We start from the raw sequence: 18081 nt of genomic DNA on the forward strand, positions 1-18081 counted from the left end.
TCTTTGCTTTTATATATGCCTAAAATAAGAGGCTCTTCATTATAAAAAGCTCCAGACATATGCGAAGTGAACAGAATTGTAGAGTCCCACACGGCAACGGTCACTAACATTCTGCTATTCTCGGTTCCCTCGCCCCCCTCCCCACTTCTCCCCCAACCTCCTATCATTGCTGCGGTTATTAGTTTCTCATTTCTTTAGGTAAAATGTAGATACATAGAAATGCATAAATCTTGCAATTAGTAAAACTTAGTACAGTTTTATATGTGTTACATGTTATTTTCGTTACTATTTTCTTACTTTCCTAATAATGAGCAGGTGTTTTTATAACAAGGGGAAAAAAACAATAAAATGATGATTAAAATGTTTAAGATGTTCCTTTGGGCTGGTGTCCTGTCCCCTCCATTCAGCTATAAGGCCTCCAGACCTCCCAAATAAGCACTCCGTGCTTTTTCACACACCTCTCTGAGTAACCAGGTCTCCTAGGACCCTGCCAGCCCACCCCAGACCCCTGGGGAAGGCCTGGTGGCCTGCTCACAGGAGGAAAGACCTCAGCACACATACGACTCACAAACACAGCTGGGCCCAGGTCAGGCTGCCCTAGATCCAATCCCTGCCATATCCTGGGAAACCACAACATTGCCCGGTTCCACAAGAACCTCCACCTTCAAGAGGAGAGTGGGGGCCTCTCTGGGATTCTCCTGAGCCAATGCAAGGCTGGGCAGGCCCCACTAACCCTCTGGGAGAGGCTGGACTGGGAGAGGTTGCCGGGCAACCAGCTGAGGCTCCTCCCAGGGTGGCTGTGGGTGGCATGTTGCCTGGCAACCAGGTGGCAGCGTCCCTTGAGCCAGGACCAGGCAGCTGCGCCCAGCCCTGTGTGGCTTCTCCTGGGCCTGCAGGACCCCTGGGGCCCTGTCCTTATTCCTTAAGACCAGGGTAGCTGGTGTCTCTAGTCACAATGAACATTGTTCTCTTCAGGTGAGTGCCCAAGGTTGGGAGGGAGGGGCAAGCCAGGTTCTCAGGGCCTGATGCACCCAGACAGGGGCAGCTGCAACTGCCGGGTGGGGGTGGGAGTGATGAGGGCGAGCTCCCTCCCGTATTGCACCCACCTCAAGGTCGAAAGAAGACGGGCCTCAGGACCACAGAGGCTTCCGGAATCTGGCCTCTGCTTCTCCAGCATTATCGCCCGCGGCTCTGGCGTAGCCAAGTTACCAAGGTCCACCTTTAATTTCCCTCACTTGCCTCCTCATAGAAAACCCCTCTTCATGCTTCAGAGCCCCAGCGGGCGTCACCCCTGCTGTGGGATCTCCTGACCACACTGCCTCCAGGCTCTTTCTAGGACTGCTCTCCCGCAACTCACAACTCACTGGACTGGGCCCTCACCTGGCTGTTTCTAAGCCTGGTTCCTCTGAGGGCGGCAAACTCAAGGGTGTCTCTGCAGCCCCTGGGCCTTGCTCACGGGGATTCTGGTTCACACAGGAAACGGCATGCTTAATTTGTGCCGTAAGTGATTCTGATGGGTGGGGGATCCTAAGACCCCACGTGGAGGAACAGATACTGCAGGCAGCTGCGTGACCTTGAGCAAGATGCTTCCCTTCTCTGGTCCCGTTTACTCGTTTTAAAATGGCGAGAGTAACAGTGTCTCACTTACTGGGTAATGAATGTGGAATATTTTGGGAAGTGGACAAAGCGCCCTCCTCAGAGCTTTAGAGACGTGTTGGAGGGTCGCACAGGGGACTTCTGTCAATGTCAAGAGACGTGGGGAGGGAGGCAGGAGCCGGGGCAGAGAGGGCCCGGGAGAGGGTGAGTGCCCGATCACACCGCACAGGGTCACTGAACCCCCGCACTGGACAGGCACAGGCCAGCCGCACAGAAAGATAAGACGCTCCCACTACTCCAAGACGCGGAGGGTGACAGGAAGTGATGAGGGACATGCAAGGGGGACAAACTAGAACTTCGGGGTTGGGAGGAGGGATGAATGGGCGGAGCACAGGGTTTGGGGGACAGTGAACTGCTCCGTACGACACTGTGACGGTGGATACGGGGCACCAGGCGTTTGTCAAAACTCGCAGCATGTGCAGCACCAAGAGTAAACCCTCGGTATTGGCTCATCTTTTGTCACAAATGTCTCCAGGTAATGCAAGGTGTTACTCGTGGGGCAGTGTGTGCTCAGGGAGGGGCACACGAGCACTCTCTGCACTGCGCACGCAGTTTTCTGTCAACCTAAAACTGGTCCCCAGAAAGTTCGTTAATTTGGGGAAAAAAAAAAAGGCTTCAGGGTTCGGAGAAGGGAGAGAAGTTTGACAGTTTGGGGGAAAGCTAGAGTCAGAGGAATGTCCGAGAGAAGAGGCTGTGGCAGCGAGAGAATGAAGCCCCTCTGACGGGCTGCGGGGAGGGAGAAGGCCAGCTTCGAGGCCACACCCCCACGGGCATTCCGGCCTGGCCACCGGCCAGCTCTGTGACCTGGCTGGGCTCCCGCACCTGCTTTGATGGGCTGACACCCAACCTTGAGTTTGGTCCCAGGAGCCAGATGCCCAGCATGGTGCTTGCCGCCTAGGAGGACGACAGTGGGTGGGTGAGCCCCACGTCACTGCCTGGACAACCCCTAAGGCCCCCACCTCCCCAGGGACAGCCAGGTGAGGGTGATGGAGACCACAGTGACCCATGCCGAGAAGTACTTTGGCCAGTTCTGCTCGCTGCTGGCTGCCTACACCCGCAAGACAGCCCGGCTGCGGGACAAGGCTGACCAGCTGGTCAAGCAGCTCATCGACTTCGCCAACACTGAGAACCCCGAGATGCGGGCCACCATGAGGAACTTCGCCGAGGACCTGGCCAAAGTGCAGGATTACCGGCAGGCCCAGGTGCGTGGGGCTGCTGGGGACCCAGGCCCATTGCTGGGGTCGGATCCAAGGGCTAGAGCTGCCCAAGGGGGCCACAGCCAATGGACATCTCCTCCCAGCTGTCCCCCAAGGCTGGACACTTACACAATCCCTCCCTGTGTGTGTGTGTGGGGGGGTCATACCTCCATTTACAGGACTGAGAGCCAGGAGGCTTTGCAGAGTTGAAGGGGTGGGCAAGGCAAAGAGACCCAGAACGCCAGTCCTGAGGGCTGCTACTGTGGGCTCCCCACGTCCCCGGCAGGGGGCACATCACCAGGGTTCAGAGGACCTGTAGAAGGGACAGACATCTTGGGGCTGAGGCTAAGGAGGCTGCCGCATGTTAGAAAATAGTAAAAAATTAAAATCTCCTGCTAGCCCAGAAACCTCTCAATGACTGTAGAAAAGAATAGAACAGCTTCTATACTGAATGAACATTAAACCAGACTGTCATGCGCGTTGCAGGTGATCTGATTAGTGATGGCAAAGACAGACAGAAACCTCACTCCCTAAACAGCCAGGTCGAGAGAACCCCTCACATGCACATTCTCCAGACAGGTGATAACTTGTCCTCAAGTAAGGAGACAGCACCATTTGTCACACTGGACTTGGCGGCCACCTATATTAGCTAATCATCTTTATCCAAAGGAAAAGTAAAATTTCTCACATCTCTATGACAAGCAGGTGGTTATAGCTTGGAGCCAGGCACCGGGGTGAAGCTCCTGAGACCGTGTTACCTTGACGTTTACCTTTCAAAAACACGACTGCCATTCCTGGGTCGTAAAACTGAAAAGAGTTTTCTTTAGCTTTTAAAAAGATTTTGATGCGTCTAGAGAATAGATGCACAGTGGCAAGTTTTCTAAAAGAAATGCTTTAAGGGAGGGAGGGAAAAGTCTCTTTCCCTTTTGGTACCTGGGAAAATGAACTATTTTTAGATTTGTGTTTACCTTTCAAGGCTCATAAGCCTTGGGGAAGGAGAAAGGGCTGGGTGGGGCGTGCGGCTCCCCTGGCCCACCTGGTGAGTCAGATTTTAGGGGGCCCATCCTCCAGGCATGAGCCTCACCTGGGAACTTGTTAGAAATGCAGATTTGGGGGCCATACCTTGGACCTGCTGAGTTACAACCTCTGGGATGGCACCCCACGATCAGGGTTTTCAGGAGCTCTTGGGGGGCACCCCAAGGCCTGCTCTAGCGTGACACGTTCTGATTTGGAATAATGCTGGGTGAGGGGTAAGCACGTGCTCAACGTTAGCTTTAATTGTGGTGGTTAATACTATTACTGATATTGTTTATTGAAGTGTCTGGTATTAGGCTTGGCACGTAGGCACTGGCTCAGGGGTGTGAGGCGTCCTCCTCACTCCCTGCTGCGAATCCCAGGCTGTTCCATGTTCTAAGCGGGTCTATCTAGCCTCCCAGTGAGATCCTAAGGCAGTCTGGAGAACTGAAATAGTGACGTGTCCCATGGACCTGTCACGAACCCTGGGTGGGCACAGGCATTTTACAGGTGAGAAAACAAGGCTCGTTAAGATGAAATCTATTGCCCAAGCCCTTAGGAGGCCGAGCCCCGAGCTCGGCTGGCACTGTCAACCCTAAGGGGTGAGGGAGTGTGTTCGGGGCCCCCCGTCCAGCCTCTCCAGACTCCTGCCATCTAGCTCTGCAGGCTCCAGGCATCTCCTGGGCTATGTCCACTCTGATTCTCTGCGTGTCTGTGCTCCCCCAGGTTGAGAGGCTGGAGACCAAGGTCATCAACCCTCTGAAACTCTATGGGACGCAGATAAAGCAGACACGGGTGAGCGGGCGTGCTGTGCTGTGCTGTGCTGTGCTGCGCGGTGGGCCGTGTCCGTGGCTGGCTGCCCTGGATCCCCAGGAAACAGCCCCCTGCTTCCTTTAGGCCGAGATCAAGAAATTCAAACGTGTCCGGAATAACGAGATCAAACAACTGGAAAAGCTGGAGAAACTGAGGCAGAAGTCGCCTTTGGATAGGCAAATGATTGTATCCTTCCTTGAAGCTGGGCCTGGGGCTGCTGAACCAGGTGGCCCTTTGTCACGGGCACCCTCTGGTGTGGGTGGCTAGTTTACCTGGCTCCTTAACAGCACCTCAGTCCCAGGTGAGGGCCACATGTCTGTCTGGGGAAGGTAGAATTGCACGCAGGTAATGAATGACCTCACAAAACGGCGAGGTAAGCTTTTCCTTAGGCAGGTGTGTGCTGGGCCCTGAGCTCAGGATGGGAGTCAGGAGTGGGGGGACCCTGGGGGCCAGGAACTCTGGGTTCTGTTCCACCATTGACACTATTTGACAGGTCAGCATTCGCCTCCACCCCTTCTCAGGTTACCTATGTAACACTCACACCAGGTAGGCACTTCTAGATAAGAAAACCCAGGCTAAGGAAGGTGACTTGCCCAAGGCCACACAGTGAGTTAACAGGGCAAAACAAAACCAGAACTCAGCTGAGGGCGCTCAACTCTAAAAACCAGGTTTCAGCGTGCCTGTATAAAGTCGGGTCATACAGATGTAGATCAAAGGAACCAAGAAATTAGTTAATTACCTAAGAACGTTCCACATGCTGGAATGAATTATTGTCTAATGTAGAGCACCTGTTATAATAATAGCTCAGCGGATGCCCATTGTTTAATTCTTAGAACCCTGTAAAGCAGGTCTCATAATTGTCCCCCGTTTACAGTCAAGGAAATTGAGGCTCAGAGAGGTTAAGTGATTTGCTCGAAGTCACACAGCTAGCAAGCAAGTCTGTCTAAGCAGCACCTGCCCCTTTAGCCATGGTCCTACTTGGCCATTCCTTTGATGACCAAATTGGCAAAAGACACCCATGAGTCAGGAGAGCTGGCCCACAGGCAGGGCGAGGAGACAGAGAATGATCCAGAATGGATGTACACCTGAGACTTTCTATCTCCGGGGCAGGCAGAGACTAGCGTGCAGAGGGCCTCGGTGGATGCCAGCCACACCACCCAGCAGTTAGAGGAGACAGTCGATGCTTTCCAGAAGCAGAAGCTAAAGGACCTACAGGTAGGGGTGGTGGGCCCTGTGCGAGAGGTACTGGGGGCCGCCTCGTGCATGCCTGTGTGTGTGTGTGTGTGTGCACTTGTGTGTGAGTTCATGTGTGTCTCCTGTGTGAGAGTGCGTATGTGTGTGTGAGCATGTGACTGTGCGTCTGAGCTTGTACCTACTCCGCTCCCGGCACAGTTAATCCCAGCCTAACCCTGGCCACGAGGGTAAGAGGCCGGCTGCTCGGGGCAGCTGTCCGCACAGCTGGCATCCGGGGAATCCAGCATTCGGCAGCCCTGCCCTCTCAACACCCAGGCTCAGCTCCCCACCAGGAGAACCTGGCAGTTTCTTTCCCCAGCCCCCTTCCTTTCCACACAAGGAATCCACAGAACTTGCCCTGACTTCCCACTTCCTCCCTCCTCCATGAGCTCTAAATGCACGGGCCCCACCCACCTTCCACCCGGACACCACCCCGACACAGCCCAGGGCCCTGGGCCCAGAGCCCAGCTCTCACAAGAGGGCCTCAGCGCATTGGGGTCTTGAAAAACAAGCTGATCACACAGACCCCTACACCCACATGAACCCTCTAGTCTATTTTCCAAATTACAGCCCCAAGGATCTCACAAAAGGCGGCTCCAATGTCGCTCCTGAGTTTCACACACTCCCATGGCTTCAGTTCCAAGGATAAAGGCCAAAGTCCTCCCCAAGGCTTCCAAAGCCCCAGATCAGCCCTTCAGCCTCATTGTGGACGTGCCACTCCAAGCTCAAGTGCACCAAGCCCCTTGGTACCTCAGGGTCTTTGCACAGGCCGTGCCTTCTTCGTCCCTCACGTGGACCCCCAGACTGGTTGAGCCCCGTTATTAATACACTCTTCTCTCTTCCCTCTGGGAGCAGTTAGTATTAATTGTATCTTTAATTCGCTTATTAATCTAACAAATGTTGACTACACATCTACTATGTGCCAGGAGCTATGCCCGAGGCAGAGAACATCACAGTCAGCAAAGCAAGTTCCCTGTGTCAAGGAGTTGATACCTCAAGGAGCTGTCACAGGCCTCAGCCATGCTGTATGCCATTTGTCAGGGCGTGAGGAACTCGCTGTTCCACGATTGCCTCCCACACTGCATGTCCGCAGGGCAGGCCCTCTGCCTGTCGTGTCCCCTGCTAGGTCCTGGGCACCAGGTCCAGGGCCTGGCACTTAACGGACTCAGTAAATATTTGGGAAATGCACAAATAAATGAAGAAATGCACAAGTGAGCGAAACAGTGGTAATCAGTACTTGAGCATCTGTGTTTCAGGCAGGATCTACAACCACCAGGTGATTTTTATTAAGCACCTGACGTTTATGAGGCCGGAATGCAGGGCTCTGTGGGGTGCCAGCAAGAGCGTGTGAGATTCTCAGCCTACCTCCATGGTCAGGGGCCAGCAGAAGCATGCAGTTTAAAGTGGGCATCTTTTCAACTTCTGGGGTTAACTCTGTAAGAGACACTTATCCAAACCATCCCTAAAAACCCCTCCGAATTTTAAGCGATAAAAATCAGAACTTAAAATAATGATTACCACCATATTGGTTTTAGGTCACACTTCTAATAAAATGATCGTATTTCCAAAATAGTTCCATAAAAGAATGCAAATAATGCTTACATACCGGGGTTCACCTACCTGAGTGTGCATCAGAAGTCACCTGGAGGGCTCTTTAAAATGCAGATTGATGGGCCTGCCCTGGATTCCCATCTGGCAGGTCTGGGTGGGCTGGAGAATTGGCATTTCTGACAAGCTCCTGGGTAGGGCTGGTGCTGATGCAGGGAACACAGACTGAGAGCTAACTGAATCTTGTGGGGCTCTGTGAACTGGGGCCACCTGTCCCTCTGGTGCAGATGAATAAATTGAAGCCAGTCATTCCTCAGGCCCCGTGCCAGTAATGGCAGGATGAGGCCTTGACCCCACCTCTGGATTCACAGCGCTATCACTGGCACTGCCTCCCAGGCACAGGAGAGGAGGAGGCAGAAGCCCGGTGTCCCTCCAGTCTTGGGCCGCTCTCGTTCTCCTCCCAGGCTGCCTTGTGGGCTTTCTCTGGCCCGCCTCCCTCAGGTGCTTCTCATTTACCTGAAGTAGTGTGTTTTCAAACTGCAGGCTCCTCCCCTGACACTAAACCTGTGTAGTATTAGGGCTCTTAGGGCTCTGCACAGTAGGAGCTTGTGCTAGACCCCTGCACACAGTAGGAGCTTGTGCTAGCTCCCTCCCCCGCCCCACCACAGTAAGAGCTCCCACTGGGGCTGAACATGCAGCTTTACAAGCCAAGCCTAAGCATCTGATCAAAAGAAGCCAACATCTCTGTCACTAATTACGTTTTGACAAGCTAACTCATCAGGATGCAGGGCCTCTCAGCAGAGTGATGTCCACCAACAGCAACCCCTCCCTCTCTCGGAAGAGTCACTCACAGCCCATGTGTGACAGAGGCTGAAGGTTTGGAGCCATCAGCCTGCAAACACCTGCAAACATTCCTCCAAATGAGAGAAGCGAGGGCTGAGCGGATGAGCCCAGGTTGACAGCTGAGCAAAGGACACCCCTCAGAAAGTCCTTGCTGAGAAACAAATCTGTGTTTCTAGAACAATCCTTGGGCAAAGCAGCTTTGGAATGGAAATGTATTATCTGTTCAAATAAACATAAATTAAAAATAAGATATTGACCTAAGATCTGTCCCCATAAGGACAGCTGAGCCTTCCACCCGGCCCCCTAATTTGTCCTTAGAGGAGGTGACCCCAGACTCTCCTTCTGACAGTGTTATATGCTTCGGGCTTCTCTCCCTATAGAAAATTTTTTTAGACTTTGTAACCATCGAGATGGTCTTCCATGCCAAAGCAGTGGAGGTGTATTCTAGTGCCTTCCAGACCCTGGAGAACTATGACCTGGAAAGAGACCTGGAGGTAGGTCACAAATGCCCCATCTTCTGTTTGGTGGTGACGTGGGGCTGAATTCGATTTAGATTCTGTCTTGACAGAAGCGGTTTTGTTGGCAACATTTTGCAATGTTGATAATGTTGAAGTCTCATTCTGATGCGCCGTTTTGAACATCTGCCCCTGGGTGCCTACTCCAGAGGTGAGGAATTTCTGAGCACTATCTGGAATAGCTCTGTGTCTATTATCACTCTGCTTTTAAAAACAAACAAATGAATCAACAATGACAACAGGCCTCCCCAGGCTGATGTTTGCTATTGTTTGGATGTAGATGAGGTGCTTGTTAGCCATCTGAGCTGATGAAAATCTAGTGTGCACCGTGCTCGGAGTGACCTATAACACACACAGTGCCACACCTCGTGGTGCAATACACCAGTGACTTGTCCCAATTACCTTTTGTGGTTCAGGAGTTGGCGGGATCAGCTGCATGGTCCTCCCTTGGGTCTTTCATTGGTTTTCGGTGAGTCAGTAGCGGGGGCTGGAGCCTTTTCAAAGGTTTTCTCACTTTTGTAGATGATGGCTGTCATTTAGGTACAGCGCAGGCCATGCAGAGCTCAGTGTAAAGTGAAAATGAGGGCCCACTGTTCAGCAATTATGATTTTCACGACAGCAACAGAGGGTTCCTTCTGAATTCAGGGTGCTGGACTACTGCAGGAAGAGCCACACGCCCACAAAGCCCACCCTGTTTGAGTCCTCAGTGGAGTCTGCAGCCCAAATTCCCACCCGTGGCCTCTCTGTGTGGCATGGGCTGCCTCACAGAATGGCTGCTGGTTCATAGACAGAGCCAGGCAGAAACGGTATCACCTTTTCTGACCTAACCTTAGAAGTAACTTAGTGTCATTGCTTCTAATACATTCTATTCCTTACCAGTGAGGAATGTACACTAAGGCTACATAAGGGGAGGAGTATATTCCAGCTCCTGATGAGAAAAGTGTCAAAGAATTTGTAGATAAGCTTTAAAACTACCATATGGTGTTAGAGGCAGATCGGATGGGCTCCTGTGCATTCACTCATCTTTACGATATTCCTTTAGGGGTAAGAGTGGTCTCTAATTTTCCTGTGTAACTATAGACATGTTACCTAGCCTCTTTGGGCCTCAGTTTCCCCATCTGTAAACAGGATGATAATGCCTACTTACTGTGCTGTTAAAAAGAACAGGAGCCTCCCAGGTAGGTCGGTGCAGGTAGAGGCTCCACAGTGTGAGCTCAACCCGGACCTCCTTGTCCCCACCATCTTCCCTTCCCACTCCTAGTTTTGTTTCCCGATTGAATCTAACCCACCTGAATCTCTCTTCATCAGGATTTTAGAGCCAAGATGCGTGGAGTTTACGGGCATTATGAGGCTCGGCCCCTCACCGATACCACCCCCTCCACGGCTCTCCCATGGTCTCTCCCCTACCAGGTGAGCACTGGGAGTGGGGTCCCAAATCTGTGTCAAAGTGAAGTGACCCCGGGGGAGGTCATCAAGAACATGGGTTTGAAAGGAGACGCTGAGAAGGCGGCGCTGCCAGGGGAGTGTGGAGGGCTGGGGGCGAGTCTGACCTGGACTCTCCTGGAAGAGCGTTCAATAAACCTCGGAACCCAGCGGTGCGGCCGCCGTGTGTCCTGAGCGCCCCCTAGAGGAATCCTGCAGTATGTCCACTTGAGAAGCCAGGGCTCTGGACCCGGCTCTCCTGCCTCCCAGTCCTTCGCCAGTGGGTTTCAGAAGTCAACATTTCTGACTTTAGGAAAATAATACGGTCTTTATACTACATGTGACCTCACGAGCCTAGCGAGGCCTGTGATCAGGCACATTTATATTTCCGCAGGGAAGACTCTGAGTATTTAATCAAGTAGCATAAATAAAGATTCTAAGCAGTCTCATGTCAATAGTTTGGGTACGCCAGCCATTGGGGGTGAGAAAGGCAGGACATTGCCCCACAGTGTGTGAAGGGGGCAGGGAGTGTCTCTTGGCTTTCTGAATAATTCTCTCTAAAGGCAGCGGAGGAAGTACGGCCCCCAGCCAGGCTGCCTGAGTCCAAACCCACTGCTCCCAAGCTGAATGACCTTGGGAAAGTTCTTTAACCTCTCTGTGCCTTAGATTCCTCACCTGCAAAGCGGGGTTAATAACAGTACCCCCTCATAGGGTTGTGGTGAGTATTAGGTGAACAGATCTACACGAAGCACTTAGAAAATACTCAATACTTATGGCTGTTATTATTATCTCTGATATTGTTGCTATGATGATGATGATGGTGATGATGATGATGATGATCATGATTATTTAGAGTGCTCAGAGCACCATACGGAGCCAGAGGAAAGAAGAGGAGGCGAGTGAGGACGATTCTGCTGAGGAAGACCCTGTGGAGGACCTCAGGGGACAGGGCAGGGACTCCAGCAATAGGATGAGAACTCTCCAGTCAGAAAAATAAGAGCCGACCTTGTGTGCTCGGGGGGCTCTGCTATGCAGCCCCAGAAATCACATGTCCTTTGAGCCTCAGTTTTCTCACCTGTACAACAGGGACTATATCACTCACTTCCCAGGTCGCTCTGGGGATCAATGTGCCTACAACGGTGGCTGGTACATAATAGGTGCTCAATAAACATAGGGGTGCATCCTAACTTGACTCGTGCTGGCTCTCATTTCCTGCCTATGACATTCAGGTGTTTAAACCCCGTGTGCATGTCAGTATCCAAATTCCCTCTTTTTTATAAGGACATCAGCCCCATTGGTGTTGGAATCCGCCCTATCCAATATGACCCATCCTAACTGATTACATCTGCAAAGACTCTATTTCTAAATAAAGCCACATTCTGAGGCCCTGGGAGTTAGGACTTCAACATATAAGTCTGGAGGTGGGGGGGAGGGGTGCATGATTCACACCATAACACATAATATGCAGGGATGACCTTGGGACCAGGGACACATTACAGAAGTCTGGGGAGGTGAAGGGGTGATGCAGGTGAAGGAAAGAGTGGGTACATGATTTTCTCATCAGCAAAGTGAGGAACAAAAAACTTTCCTCATGGGATCATTGTAGGATTAATGTCTTCACCACAGTGATTTTTATTACCCCAAATCCAGCTCCATGGCACCTCCTCAGGGAAGCCCACCCTGATTCCACCTGGGCGAACACTCCAAAAATAACTAAAACATTCTATATTTTCTATGATAATAACATAATAACATAAAATAACATATTCGTAAATTGTGTTATGTATTAGTCACATTTTAGACTATTTTCTTATACTTTAAACTGTAAGTATATATATACACACACATACACACACACACACAATGTACTACTTTTTTTAAACCTCAGCTGTATCCCAACCCCATTGCTAGTTCCTGAAGGAAAATGATCTTATTCTTCTGGTAGTCCTGGAGCATGCTGATGCCCGCCTGGCACATAGTAGGTGCTCATTAAATGTAAGTTGACTCCCTTTCTCCTCTGGCCCCAGCGCACCCAGAGACCAATCGTTCCTAGGTACAGGGTTGGACAGTTGGTCAAGAGCCTTCTTTATCACTCTCTCCTTGGGAAGGGGGTGTCACTTGGAAAGTGGCAACAAAGTTTCTAACTTCTCTCTTTTGGGGCCCCCGGGCAGGAGGTGGGGTAGGCAGGGATGGAGGGAGCATGACTTTCAGTGTGTCTCTGAGCCACTGGATTGATGGTCTTCCTCCCTGTGCACCCCTCGCTTTTGCCCTCATAGTTGCTGAGGGCAAACTCGCCCCACTGCTCCCCGAGCAATCTGTGCAGATATCTAAATGCGGGAGAAAAGAGAGAGTCACAGTCACTTCTCGTGATGTTAAAAAATAGCTTAATGAGTAAGAAGACCCTTGTCCCAAATATGAGGAGAGGTGAGATGCTTTAGGGGATCAGAGCATTTCTGGCACTGTGGCTGGAGAGAGCCTAGCGGCACGCTACACACAGGAACGCACAGCGCAAATTTAAGGAAAAAATCGTCACTCAGGGTCTTCCAGAACTATTCGTGCAATTTTCAGCTTTGATAAGGTCAGAAGAGGTTGTACAACTTGCAAAGAAACACCATTTAAAAGCTTATTTAAATTTCTTTTATGTTTAGTGAATTTCAAATAATATTTAAAATCCGTTCCTGTAAAATTTAAATGGAAAATTTTGGTTCCTTCTCTTTTTTCTTTAATGGGTAGGACCCGTCCTATGGGTACACCTCCCTGAGTTTATTCCTCATCCGGAAAATGAGAGAATGGACAGTGATAAGCACACCGCTGCCACGTGCAAAGTACGTCTGCATATACTGCATTTGATTCTCACAGGAACCATCTAGGGTAGGGGATGATTTCCTTCTCATTTTACAGATGAAAACATTGAGGCTCAGAACATGATTTGGTGAAAGGCATACAGTCAGTTGTGAGGGAGGCAGAACCCACTGCACCGCAACATTTCACTGCCTATCAGAGGGGTCCTCCCCTCTTCCTTGGAATTGCCTCTGAATCTAGTCCTGGGCTGCTCGTAGGATCCTCCTAGCACCAGAGGAACCGTCCAGATGTGATGTCCTAGAGCTGGGGCCGCCCCTCCCTGTTTGCATAAGAGGGGGCAGGGGTCCTCCAGACTAGGTGGGAGAGCTGCAGACATGGAGGTTGGACCCCCACCCCACTGAGCACACAGAGTGTGGACCAGCCCATCTCAGGCAGCGGGGGTGGGAGGCGGGTGGTATCCTGCCTGCATCTTCCTTCCAGCCTGCTGCTCGGGGCCTGAGGACTCTTTTTCCAGGCGTTTTACTGCTCCTCAGCTTTGCCTCCCAGATCTCTTTAGGCCACAGTATTAGAATGTGGTTACTGACTTATAATCAGGAAAAGAGAAAGCCCAAACATTTCATAAAATGCGTCTGTCGAACCAAGTTGGAAAGGATTGATAAAGGCATCCTGTTTGTATTAGGTAGAAGCTGTAATCAATTTCCACCCCATTCCCATACCCCCAAATGCAAGAGGTGAGCAGCTTGGGTTCAGAGGAAAAGCAGGATCAAGATTCCAGCTGGAAATGGTTCGAGGCATCCTGGAGGCCAGGGCTGAGATCCAGTCCTGGGTGGGGACCACTCCATTCACTAAGACATACTTCCCGGTGCCAAAACCAACAGTTCTGGGCTCCCAGCTCCTTACCATTCAGAGGAATGCTCCCTTTCTCAGCATTTCCCAAGACACACACACACACACACACACACACACACACGCACACACACACACACACACACCCTGGACAAGACCCAAACACTCACCCTAAATGGCAAAATCATCTATTTGACCCCAGAAAGTTTTCTTCTGAAAAGCCACTGATGTCACTGAGAAGATTGCAAATTCCATAAAAAGTTTTCACAGATATGTGAAAACAAAGAGACTGACTTCTTTTCTTTAAAGATAATTTATTTCAGTTTCCACCTTCTGACGATCTGAGGTGTGATATACAGACATTTATTTTTCTTCACAGAAAACAGCTCGATTTTAGCACTGTTCTGAGATCCTCAACCTTGAAACTTTCTCAGCCTTAAAATATAGTTTGTAGAACATCACCTAGTGGGACACAAAATTGCATAACTGTAACACATAAAAGACCTGCACCACTGAACTCACTTTTGGGCTACTAAAGGTGACGTCTGGATGTGGCGATGGCAAGTTTAGGTCTGAGACGAGCTGGGGTGAAAGGGAAAACGGAATGCACGCATGTCAACCATCACCGAAAGCCCTGACAGAAGCCACGGTTCATTAAAAAAAAAAAAAGGCGGTTGACTGACCATTTCCATATATTTTAAGGGGATCTATGACTGTTGTTTTAATTTCTGGCATTTCCTAGCGTTCAAATGTTTGGCTTGTCTTTCTCAAGGCATCCATGAGAAGTGAGAGCCCTCACGGGCAGGGGAACCTAAGCCTCGCTGTCTCCATGCAGCCTGGGAAAGAGATCGGGACCCTACCAGGTCGGGACCTCCGTGTGGAGATGGTGTCTGATGTGCGCTTCTCTCTTCTCTTTTCAGGAGCACGTGGCCCCAGGAGAGAACAGGCACAGTCGCCCATTCGAGGACTGACCCATAGGTCGTTTGCCAGCAGGAGTCCTCTTTCTAGTTAAAGTGCAAACACTGCTCGGGGAACTCCAGAAGGCAGCGGGCTCCGGCCTGACTCTGCTTTGTCGAAGCCTGGAGTCTGCAGGTCAAGCCAGGATCCGGGTTCTCCCTCATGGTGCCCAAGTCCTGTGGGAGCCGTATGTGGAAGCAACCGGAAGACGGGCAAATCCAGACCATCCTGACTCTCTCGTGGAAATGGTGAGATTCCCCCTTTCCAACAGGAACCAAGGCACTGGGAGCCCTGCAACAGATGAACCCAGGGGACCTCGCCAGGGCTGGGGTTCCACTCCCCAGCTCTCCATCTCACTGCTCAGAGCTCAGACTGGCCGACTTGGGAACACAGGCTAATGCCGGGTGCCCAGGGGATAAAGCAGGCTGGCCCTCGAGGTGTTCCTTCCATCCCTCCCCAGGGGCACAAGACACACGAGCCCAGGGATAGCAAGAGAGATCCAGGCCCAGAATGAAGCCCCCCAGAGCCTGCCTTGGTCGTAGCGCTGAGGATATTCACTGGATGTGAACAATCTGGAAATGATTTATCCATTTGTTATCTGGAGAACCACCTGTTCCTATTCCTGCCACGTGGTGACAAGGACGGCTGGGATGTATGGCTGTGTGGCTTGAGTAAGCCCTCTTCCTGTCCGGGGTCTGAACATTGCACTTTAGTCAGTCGGGGGCACTTCTAGTCGATACAACTTCCCTTTACTGTGACACTTGGCTGAAAACTTTTCAAGTAAAACTCATCCCCGAGAATCATAAAAAGGAATAAACGATTTGCAGGAAAGCAGGCCGAGACCATTGAGTCGTAAGAGTGATGATTTAGAACTAAAAGAACTAAAAAACATGAGGGTGGGAGGGAGCAAGAACCACCCTCGGAGCGAAGGGTCTCAGGGGACCCTCGCCCGGCAGCTTCAACAATTGAGGATGATGAGAGGACATGAGCCTGAGACCGGGCTGGGCGTGGTGGGAGGGGGCTCACTGCACCCCTCTCCAGAGGTTGGGGCTGGGCCTGGCACCCTCCTGCCTTCTCCCCCCACCCCTTCCCAAGCCCCCACATTTTGGGCAAGGGACTCAGCCCTGTTGTATAGCTGTCTGAAGTTTTAGGTAATTTGGTAACCAAGCTGACCTAACCATGGATCTTCCTGGATTCTCCCTAATTAAAAAGCCAAAGGTTAGGGTGCTGTAACACCCAAGAAGGCCAGGCTTGCAGCTTGTGGCCCTGACTTCCGGTTACAGTCACCTGGCTTAGTCGAAATCTCTTACAAACTTGTCTCTGCAGAGTGAATGCTGTAATTCTCACAACAGGAGGCTGGAAGACCAGGAGCTCTGGCAGATAACACACATACAATAGTCCCCGGAAGAGCAAACCTCAGGCTGTTGCCTCGTTGCCAGGACAATCAACCCATTGTCTTCCTGGGCCTGGAGAGGTGAGAACAGGATCCATTGGCATAGGTACCTCTGATTATCGCCCTGGCCTCTGCCCTAAACCCAGCACCGTGGGCTCGCTGCGTTAACCTGAACAGTCCAGGTTTTCATTTGGGTACAGGAAGTAGACTCTTGTTCTAGTCTTCCTTTCGGTAAGTCCTAATAGGCCCACTCTTTTCTTTTGGCAATAGGAAAATCACAGTCTACTCCATCTCACTGTACAAATAACTCATGATATCAGAATTTGGTTCTCCTGCCTTTGGTTGAATCCACACATGCACACACACATAGCAGATGCAATCTGAATATTAACATAGCCCCTCTTAAACATCCATCGATATTGCTAAAATTACAACAAAGGTTAAAATCATACAATCTCAGCATCATCCCATTTTTCTAAGCAGGAGACTTTTACTTGAGAGAATTAACTGTCTTTTGGCTCACTATGATTCACATAGCCCTGAGGGACAGACAACATAAAATCTAAAATGCCACTGCCGGTGACAGGCCTTCAAAGCTCCTGGTTTGGGACACTCTACCTGCTGGGACTGAAAACTCTTCTTGGATATGATCTGTTGCTTCCTGCACTGAGTCTAAGGTTCCTGAGTTTACAGGAAGGGCTACCAGAGCTCTCTTTGCCCACAGTGTCATGTGTGTGCGCCAGGGTCAGACAGCTCCACACGCCGGGACCTCTGAGAGCGTGTTCTGTGTCTGCCCACCACCAGAGCCCGCTCACGTCTGTTCTGGCCACGCCCTGGAGGGAAGAGACGATGTCACAGGGAGGAGATAGGAAATATCAGTGCGGCAAGCTGCCAGCCCCCTTCCAGGGACACCGTGCTCCTCCAGGTGACATTGGCCAGAGGCACTCTAAGGCGAAATGCTCAGCCAAAGGCAGCTATCAACGGGAGACAGGGTGGCCTCCTGTCCCCTTGGCCCTGGTCTCAGCAAGGCAGGCCCGTCTCTGCCAGCGTCCCCTCGTGAGGCGGAGCACGACAGGCAGCCGCCCTGGGGTCAGACTTACTCCACTCTGAGGAGCGGGGTCTATGAGAACAAGGAGCGAGAGGGGAAAAACCAAAGCGACCCTCACTTCCACCAATTGCTATCTCGAGGCCTATTAAAAAAAAAAAAGTCTCCAGGTCATTTGTGAAGTTAAAGTGCTTGGAAAAGCCCAAAGAAGTTGAAGCTGCATCTCCTTCCAAAGACTGTGTGCTCCCGCGCCCCCAGAAAGTCTCTGAATCCACTTTTCTTTCTCTAGGAATCAGACCGAATCAAAACTTCTACACAAAAAATCTTATATATACAAGGTTAGGTCTTTCGGGCACCTTGAAGTCTTAATGCATCTCAACTAACTACTAAGAAATGACCAAGAAAGCCGACGAGGGCAAGGCAAAGGGGGGGCCTCCATGGCAGCCCTGTGGGAGCCTTGGACGAGCCACTTGGTGTGGCCCTGATTCTACAGAAGGGGAAAGGGAGCACAACGTATCCAGGTCGTGGCTGAATGTTTAATGGGGGTGCATTATCTGAAGGAGGCATGGGAAAACGGGGTGCCCAAAGACCCATTGATTTGACATTCTTTCTCTGAAATGCATTCAGTAGAGACATGCACCATCACTGGGGCTCAACAATGGGGTTGGGGGCACACTACAGCCTGTGTGACCTGTCCTGGCACGCAGCAAGCAAACCGGCAACACAGCCGTGCTTTGTTTATTGTGACATCGCCAGATAGCCTGACATGTCTCTGTCTCTCTCTCTCTCTCTCTCTCT

At 51.1% G+C, this 18081-nt stretch overlaps 1 protein-coding gene across 1 annotated transcript; it reads left to right on the top strand.

The window, feature by feature from the left end:
- Positions 1-847: 847 nt before the first annotated feature.
- CIBAR2 (CBY1 interacting BAR domain containing 2) lies at positions 848-11406 on the top strand. The gene is made up of 9 exons (XM_039888755.1): positions 848-975; positions 2624-2858; positions 4593-4661; positions 4764-4865; positions 4975-4980; positions 5790-5894; positions 8684-8797; positions 10127-10228; positions 11094-11406. Exons 1-9 carry the CDS (start codon positions 956-958, stop codon positions 11235-11237), a joined length of 897 nt encoding a protein of 298 aa, XP_039744689.1. The 5' UTR covers positions 848-955; the 3' UTR covers positions 11238-11406.
- The last annotated feature ends 6675 nt before the right edge of the window (positions 11407-18081 follow it).

Source organism: Pteropus medius, unplaced genomic scaffold (assembly GCF_902729225.1).
Source record: "Pteropus medius unplaced genomic scaffold, Ma_sr-lr_union100, whole genome shotgun sequence".
Taxonomy (NCBI): domain Eukaryota; kingdom Metazoa; phylum Chordata; class Mammalia; order Chiroptera; family Pteropodidae; genus Pteropus; species Pteropus medius.